At 36.3% G+C, this 9,628-nt stretch overlaps 1 protein-coding gene across 1 annotated transcript; it reads left to right on the top strand.

The window, feature by feature from the left end:
- Positions 1-430: 430 nt before the first annotated feature.
- Positions 431-7,652, top strand: LOC139317942 (lipase member M-like). The gene is given in 10 exon segments (XM_070945123.1): positions 431-532; positions 914-1,031; positions 1,390-1,588; positions 2,262-2,371; positions 3,135-3,188; positions 3,191-3,270; positions 5,796-5,942; positions 6,807-6,878; positions 7,209-7,274; positions 7,419-7,652. Coding segments are annotated over 10 exon segments (1,182 nt in total).
- The last annotated feature ends 1,976 nt before the right edge of the window (positions 7,653-9,628 follow it).

The raw sequence follows: 9,628 nt of genomic DNA, 5'->3' as shown, positions 1-9,628 counted from the left end.
CTGAAGCCTAGTTAGCCTATAGGAAAATCCGGCCCTGTGTATATGTATATGTATATTTATATGTTTACATATGTGTGTGTGTGTGTGTGTGTGTGTGTGTGTGTGTATGTATATGTATATATATTTCTGTTGATGATTTGGAGTTTCAAGTTACACCACAACATCTTGAAATGTAATATGTTTTATACATATCTGAATTCCAGCTAATTTGTACATTGTTACAGAGTAAATTTGTTTCCTGACGGTTTTAATATATTGCACAAAATGAACATTTTCTACATTTGGCCAATATAACATTATTACAAAAGAATTGGATATCTAATTTTGATATGATAATTTTAGAAAGTGCTGAAGATTTTAAAACATGGAGGAAATTCAATTCTTTAGGACATTTACTAATATTTTGCATATCATTTAATCTAGGGACATAATGTGGTTGTTACTGGCAATAACATGTTTAATCCATCAAACTGTCACTTCAGAACAATTCAGAAGTGGAAGACATTTGAATCCTCAAGCATTTATGACTATTGTACAGTTATTTACTGTATTTGGATGTGCTTGGAAACAATAGAATGCATTATTTGCTAAAACAACTCTTACCCAATTTTTAATTGATGATTAAGAACAAATGCTTTTGCACTGGAATCTCCTTGCATACTTGTATTAGCTCAAATGAACTGGTAACTAATGTCCGGGTCTCTGATCTCTTCGATCTCCTCGATCTTCTGAGACCTTAGCTGTGTGATTAATATAAGAAAAAAAAAAAAGGAGAACCCCATACTCATGCCCACCAATTATAGTTAATCAGCTTGGAAATAATCCAATTGTTACTGAAATACTCTGGTTTTTCTTGCTTTTATACAGTCACTAAACAATCTTATTTCTATTATCTCTTTCTTTCTTCCTGTAGCCTCAAATCATCCAATATTGGGGGTATCCCAATGAAGAATATGAAGTGCTGACAAAAGATGGTTATTACCTAAAGGCAAACAGAATTCCCTGTGGAATTCACTGTCCTGAAAAAATAGGTATGGCCGGAATATGGTTTTTTTATGAAAGTATGATTTAATGTGCATGTTTGTGCAACTTCACCTCCCATTGGCATCAATCATAGCCCATGCGGAATGGAGAGGAAAGGAATTGTCATCTAAAATGTCTCCAGATTGGGAACGTTGTGAGAAAGTATCTGTTAATCAACCCAAACCATGTAAACATTTCTGGCTAGAGAAAGGACATGAAAAAACAAATGCTTCTATAAAAATGGTCATTAACTTGGAATTACTGCAGGGTATCTGAGTGAGACATTTGGATACTTCCGATGAGTAATGTGGTAGATTGAACAATATGAGTAACTTACCATTTTCTTTTTCCTTCTTTCTCTCCTAGGGACTAGACCAGTTGTATTACTTGTACATGGCTTGCTTGCTGAAGGGAGATGTTGGATTGCAAATCTTCCTAGCAATAGCCTGGGATTTTTTTTAGCAGATGTTGGCTACGATGTCTGGATAATTAATACTAGGGGCAGCTCCTGGTCTAGAAGACACCAAACATTTTCAATTGATCAGCAAGAATTCTGGGAATTCAGGTAATTTCTGAGAAAAATAGATGGTTGAACAGAAGGAGAGTCTTGTTGAATATGGCTTTCTTAGCACGAAGTAGGTATTTGCTTTCTTAGAGTGAAGTAGGTATTTTTGAGACTGGCCATGATGAATTCTAGAATGTATTGTGGTTGCTCTGTGAAAATGAGGACTAGTAAAAAATAATACTATTCAATAATATTCAATTCAATAATACAGCACCTTCTTTCTCTTGAGAAGTTACAAATACAGTCCTCAGCGTTTGCAGGGAAGGTTATTCATAAAACCTGTTTTTGAAACTGGGAAAACAAAATCTAAGGCAAATAATAAACAATATTAATGTAGATGAATCAATACTTAGCATATACTTTTGTCTTTGGAAAGAACAAATCTATATTTAAGTGCATAAAGTAAGAGTATAATATATAAATTAAATAAATAAAATGCATATTTTCCATGTTTGATATTCACTCAAAGAGAGAGTTGCAGTCATTTTATTCTAACAATTCACCACATTCTTGTGAATTTCACAGACTAATTTCCTATTCCCTCACACCTTGCCACACACTTTGTCACATACAAAACAGCTGTTTGGGTTTTTTAAAATAATTATGCTGTGTTTTCAGTTTTTGTTTCCAAATTCAGGTAGACAATACTTCAAATACTATGTATATCTTTCAGTTTTCATGAAATAGCAATCTATGATATTCCAGCAACAATAGACTTCATCCTGAATAAGACTAAGCAAGAGAAACTTTATTATATTGGTCATTCGCAAGGTGGGACACTAGGTAAGCTAAAAGCCAGATAATGAATGTTATGTCATATTTAAAGCTAAGGTGTCTTATTTTTTTTTTTTCTCTTCTTTGTCAAGTGAGCCCTGGTTTTTTCCTTCTAGCCGAACAGCTGGGACTCGGGAGGGAGCAAATAGATTGGTGGCGGGGCCAGGCAGAGGTTTCCTGAAAAGCTAATTAAATAATTAATGAAAGACAAATACCTCTCTGTCCTTTTGGTTATTCTCCTAGTATCAGAAATCTGAGGCGAGGTAGAACACACTGCCCTGCTATAATGAAACCCAACCCTGGGAATTAAACCTACAGAAATCTAAGAGTAAAATATTTAGGAGTGTATGGTTTAAACTCGCAATCATAAGAAAAATGGATAGGAACATCAGGGAAGATATTGTTATTCCTTTGGAAATATCCCAAAACCAAGTGTTGGCAGGAGATCAGTGGTGGGCGAACCCTTAGCTCTGATTGCTGGCCCATCTACCTGCCCTTGTGCTATGCTTTCCATTTATAACTAACTTTCTGGCTCGTTGGCTGGCCCAACTGTGATCTGAGCTGCCCCTGCTGTACTCACCGGAGCTGCCTGAGTTGATTAGGAGCATGTTTGAAGCTCCGTTTCTCTCCCAAAGTGGTGTGTGCGAGCTCACAACCAGCGAACCCTTTGTTAAAGTAAGTGCAGCCCACCCCTGCAGGAGATATAGAAACACAAAGACCAATCAATGTTTTAAGAAGGTTCAGATGTCACTTTTAAAATTGTCTTTTGCAGGTTTTATTACTTTTTCAGTCATTCCAGAACTGGCCCCAAAAGTCAGTTTTTATTTTCCTTGGCACCTGGTTACACACTAGTGAATAGCAAGGGTCTTTTCTATATGCTTCTGGCACTTCCTGATGGACTCAGACAAGTAAGTGTTTCTCATATTATTTTTATTCTGATAATTCAGTACATTTTTAAATATCTCTTTTGTGATTCACAATGAAAAGATCCAGGTTGGTCTAGTGGTTAATGCAGCAGACTGTGAGTTCTTCCAGTCCTGCCTTAGCCATGAAAGCCAACTGGGAGACTTTGGGACAGTCAGTCACTCTTAGCCCAATTCACTTCATAGGCTTGTTGCTGTGGGGAAATAGGAGGCTATGTTGGATATGTTTACTACCTTGAGTTATTTGTAAAAATAATAAAGGCAAGATAAAAAAATAACATAAATAAAATAAACAAAAGTTTCCAAATCATGATTGTCATGGAAATTGGGGAGCTGAGAGGACCAGATAGGCCTGGTATATTTTTTTTATAATTAATTAGTGATTTTATGTATTTATTTACTACTCAGAGTTGCTTTTGGTGAGCTGGGCAATTATATAAATTAGGCTTAGTTCAGGGGTGGGTTGTAAATTTTTTACTACCGGTTCTGTGGGCGTGGCTTATTTTGTGGGCATGGCTTGATGATCATGTGACAATTCTTTAGGATTTAGCAGAGGTACTGGTCTACCAGGCTTTTAATTGCTTGCAGAGCTGTACCGGTCTACTCATTTGTTTTTGGAGGCACTGGTCTACCCATTTATTTTTGCAGACACCAGTCTACCCATTTATTTTTGCAGGCACCAGTCTACTCATTTGTTTTCTTTTAACACTGATCAGCTGTAGGGCGGCCCTTTGAAGCCCTGCGGCAAGAGTTTAAACTGTTTTCTTCCCTCTAGCCGATAGCTGGGACTCAGGAGGCAGCAATAGATTGGGGGTGGGGCAAAATAAAAGGTAAGAATAATGCAGGGGGGGGCAGAACCGGTTCAGTGACATCATATTGTCACCGCTACCAGTTTGGCGGAACTGGGTGGAACCGGGAGGAACCCACCACTGGCTTACTTAGACTTAGTTCCTTCCATGCTAGCAAATAGCATATTAAACAGCTATCTAAATTAGATAATAAATAAATACAATTTATTTTGCTATTTATTTTGTATTAGTTTATAATATAAAGAGAAAATGGTAGGAAAATAAGGGAGGGAAAAGTGTAGGGCAAAGGGAAAAAAGAAAGAAAAGGCGTTGACTTCTGATTCCCTTTAATGCAGTAGAATAAGATAATAACATCAAACCTCAACATTTTATTTTTTTACATAATAATATAAACAAGCCATTTCTATAACAACAAACCTATCTAATCGATAAAACCCAAATTCAACGTTTCATTTTTTTCCCCACCTCAAGCACAAAGTCCAGAAGCGGTTTCTAAGTAGAAACAAAAGTAATTGTATTTTTTTCTTTGATCAAAGCAGTCAATTTGGCCATCTCTGCTAACTACATCTATTTTGCAACCATTCATCCATTGTAGGAATCAAATTATTCTTCCATTTTTGTGCATAAAGTAATCTTGCTGCTGTCAACATGTATTACATCAAAGTTCCAATTTTTCCCCCAAGTCTTTTTCCGTTAAACCTAAAAGAAAATTTATTAAACAAACAAAAAATCTTATCCAAGCGTTTCTGAGCTTTCCCCAAATATACCAATTTTCTTAAACCACAGCCTATGCATTGTCTGCAAGGAATTTCCCTAATATTTAGCATATTTTTCGGAGTATAAGATGCACTTTTTTCCGTCCTAAAAGAGGCTGAAAATTTGGGTGCGTCTTATACTCCAAATGTAGCTTTCTTGAAGCTTTTTTTTTCAGCCCTAAGGAGGCGCTAGAGATCTCCGTTTCCCTGCTTTGCCTGCTCCCTCCAACTCTCAGCTGTGAAGTTTTTTTTCATCCCTAACAAGGCGCTAGCGAGTGAAGTGATCTCCATGGTTTGCCTGCTTTTCTCATTGCTTCTCTCTCCAAAGATCAATTGTGCTTTAGAAGCTGTTTTTTAGCAAACTAATCTGCTAAAGCTGACCAGACTAAGGATGCCAGCCAGATGAATCGCTGGTAGGCAGGTTCCCCTCCCCCCCTATTTTCCTCCCCAAAAACTAAGCTGCGTGTTATACTCCGGTGCATTTTATATACCGAAAAATATGGTACTTTTTCATTAAGCCAGTTTTATTTGACCAGAGTTCTATGAGTTAGTTGGGTGGCTGTATAAACTTGTTTAATAACTACATAAGCAAACAAATATAAAAGGTTGCAGAAAAAGTAACTTAACTGTATGCTTATTTAATAATGTTGTTAGATATTTTAGGGGCATCTTTTCGGTGAATTGCTTTGTTCATTGCCTGTTTCATTTTGTGATTTGCTATAAAAGGGTGAAATTGGAAAAATTCAATTTAATTAATTCATCAAACAGATTTATCCCCTCTATCCTTATAAAGGTAATTTCCTTGCATCACTTAATTGTCTTGAAAAGCTGATAGTTGGTAGCAGATGGGGAAATTTTCCAGGGAACAGAGTCAGGTTTCTATGGAGGGAGATAAGCATTGTTTCTGAACAGATTCACGTTAATTTCTGCTTTTCTTTATTATTAGCTTATATGGGGTACTAAAGAATACTGTCTTTTAAGCCCAAAACTGAAAATGGCCACCGCCAACTTCTGCAGCTATACAGTATTTGACAGGCTGTGTCTCCAAACGCTTTCTTTTGGTGTAGGTTTTAATAAAAAAAATACAAATACAGTAAGTGGATTCTGCTTTGTATGTGTGCAGTAAGAAAATAAAACACCTTCACAACAGAGGAGAATAAATAAAACCAATGCATATCACAACTAACAGTAATATTCTCACAACCTTAACAAACCAGTACAGGTAGTCTTCGACTTAGGACCAAAATTGAGCCAAACGTTTCTGTTGTTAAGCAAGACATTTGTTCAGTGAGTGTTGCCCCATTTTACACCCTTTCTTGCCTCAGTTGTTAAGTTAATCAGTGCAGTGGACAAGTTAGTAACTCCATTGTTAAGTGAACCTGGTTTCCCCATTGACTTTGCTTGTCAGAAGATCACAAAAGGTGATCACATGACCCTGGGACACAGCAATGGTCATAAATATGAATCAGTTGTTAAGCATCTGAATTTTGATCCTATGGTCATGGGGATGCTGCAAAGGTTGTAACTATGAAAAATGGTCAAAAGTCGCTTTTTTCAGTGCCATTGTAACTTTGAACAGTCACTGAATGAACTGTTGTAAATTGAAGACTGCCTGTGTATGCTTTATGCCCATATTTTCTTTTGTTTAGGGATTCCAAACATCTATCTCCTTTTTGTCTTCAAAATGTCCCTCATTTGGCAGACATAGCTTTAAGATCAAATGTTGTCAGGCTTTTTATGTCTGAGTAGTTTTTTCTCCATGTGTGATACTTTCCTAATGTATGCTAACCACAAATCCTACTCTCTAATCTTCTCTGGTGAGCTTACACTGGTGAAATTGACAAGACCTTAATCAGTTAGATGCAGAAGTTTTTTGGCTTCATACTACTAGCTCTAGCATATTCCTATAATCGAGAAACCAGACTTATCTCATTCCTTCGTTCCCACTGTTTTCCAGAGTCGAGCAGATGTTTATCTGGGAATTTTTCCTGACTTTTCATCTGTAAAAGTAGTATCTCATTGGAGTCAGGTAAAGTTCCTTACACATTGTCACATTCAGGAGTTTAATTTTTAATTGAGCATTTTGTAAATAGATATAAGTTTTCAAATCTTTGTATATTTCTAGATAAAAGATAGTTTTGAAATGATGATAAATTTATGCCAAAATGTTTCTTAACATTTGTCTGTTAACAACTGTCTGAGAAACAATTACCACAAGTTGAAGAACTTAAGTCATCGGTTGCAGTAAAGCCCAACAGTCAATCAAGAAAAACTTCTACTTGTTTAAATCTATATCTGACTGTATTTCTTTCTTTTTTAAAAAATCAAATTGTACATAAATGTATTTTTCTTTTTTTAGGTTACCCGTTCACACAAATTTAGGTATTTTGACTATGGGGATAAGAACGAAGTTGTTTACAATATGGTAAGGAAAGAAAATGGAAGAATTCACCAATATTAAAAAGTGATTTTTGGCATCAGATTTTAATTTAAATTAAAACAATGCTAAATTTTTGATATCTAAAAGAAACTTGATCCAATAAATTTATTTCTAACCTTGGCTTCACAGACCACACTTCCATTTTACATTATAGAAGAGATGTTTGTGCCAACAAGAGTGTGGAGTGGAGAAAATGATATTTTGGAAGATGTTACTGATATCCAGCTCTTGCTCCCTCGAATCCCTCATTTAGCTTTCTATAACCATATTCCCAATTGGCAACATATGGATTTTATCTTTGGCCTTGATGCTCCAAAACGTCTCTATCCTGATATCCTTTACCTGATGCAGAAGTATAAATAATGATGTGCTTATCATTGTTTACATTTATACAAGTACATATATTCTGCATTAATGGGGAATCCAGTAACACGTCTACCAAGCTGATCCTTTTTTCAATAAAGCTGTTCCTTTTTTGTATAACATTTTTATATAACAATGTTATATAAATAACATTTTCATCAAATTATCCTTCTTCAGGGCCTGCTGCTTTTTAAAAACAAGATTGATTGATTGATTGATTGATTCATTCATTCATTCATTCATTCAATTTATATGGCTGCTCATTTCATCATAACCCTGGGTGGCTAACAATGGTTAAAATCCAACACAATAATCACCAGAGCAATAATTGCATAAACAGTCATTTATATTACTTACTTTCCAATATTGAGATTCCTTAAGAGATGCTGCCTGGGTCTTTGGCCCTCACACCTCTGCCTGTGAAGCCCTATTGTGAATTATGAAGGTGAAACAAGATGCTTACAATGTGGTTTGAAAACATGACTAGGAAAGTAGGAAGGGATTTAGTTGGTCTGGAGTTACAGAGATAACACTATTAGGCATTTGTGGAATTTTCCCAGTGTGGGCATTTCTGGGCCCTCAGACATCATCTTGACAGACATGACAGATAACATCCCAGAGTTCTGAAGGAGCTGGCAGACTGCATCTCAGAACCATTGTACCATATCTCTCAAAAATTCTGAAGTACTGAGGAACTAACTCTACTTGAGGATTGGAATAGAGCTGATGTGGTTCCCAGCTTCAAAAAAGGAAAAAATAAAAATAAAAATAAAAACAGACCCAGGAAACTACAGACCAATCAGCCTAACATCAGTACTTGGGAAGATACTGGAAAAGATAATCAAAAAACAGATCTGTGAACAACTAAAACAAATAAAGTTTTATCTAGAAGCCAGTTAAAAACAGATCATCCCAAACCAATCTTATTTCATTCTTTGACAAAGTGACTAAATTAGTAGATCAGCGAAATGCTGTGGACATAATACAGGTTATCCTCGAGTTATGAATGTAATAGAGTAATAATAGAGAATGTAATAAAATATGTGAAAAGGAATCAGCTATATTCCTTTTTCAAGGAATTGTACTCAATGTCAAATTCATAGGCAATATCTAACTGAAATGCTATGGAAAAATTGTTGAAGCATGTCTATGAACATTTTGTGACCTGTCAACAGCACAAATAGATTTTGTCATGGATTAACACAAAATGTCTTCTATGTCTATAGAGTATATACATCTCAAAAGTTCAGTCTTTGAATATTTCTGTTCTGGAGAAGAAACTGAACAGCCGATATATTCAAGAGACTTCTTGATCTATTTGCCTGAGTCTAGTAAGATGTCACCAAATCTATAGGATAGTTATTAGTCATCCCCCAAAATTGATGCAATGGATTATAAAAGCCATACAAGGCTCCTAAATCCTTTTCTACAGTTGCTGCATGGACAACATCATCCATATAAGAAAGCCTCTGCAGGATACAGTTTATCACCTTTATAAGTTTCTGGAGTTAATAGTCCAAATGGAATGTTACTGGCCTTATAATCAAAGACCATGGCATAAATCGTAAGATGCTGGGGACAATTCTCCTTGCCAAAATCTTGTAGTGGCACATGATCAGAGGTGGGTTTCAGCAGGTTCTGACCAGTTCTGGAGAACCGTTAGCGGAAATTTTGAGTAGTTCGGAGAACCGGTAAATACCACCTCTGACTGGCCCCGCCCTCATCTATTCTCTGCCTCCCGAGTCCCAGCTGATCGGGAAGAAATGGGGATTTTGCAGTAACCTTCCCCTGGATTGGGGAGGGAATGGAGATTTTATAGTATCCTTCTCCTGGAGTGGGGTGGGAATGGAGATTTTACAGTATCCTTCCCCTGCCACACCCACCAAACCACATCCACCAAGCCACTCCCACAGAACCGGTAATAAAAATTTTTGAAACCCACCACTGCACATGATCTAGGAAAAAATCTATGCACA

Source organism: Pituophis catenifer, unplaced genomic scaffold, assembly GCF_029215685.1.
Source record: "Pituophis catenifer annectens isolate HBS135680 unplaced genomic scaffold, rPitCat1.0.hap2 SCAF_6, whole genome shotgun sequence".
Classification (NCBI taxonomy): domain Eukaryota; kingdom Metazoa; phylum Chordata; class Lepidosauria; order Squamata; family Colubridae; genus Pituophis; species Pituophis catenifer.
Note: the sequence above shows the minus strand (reverse complement) of the source record. Positions and strands in the feature narration are given on the sequence as shown.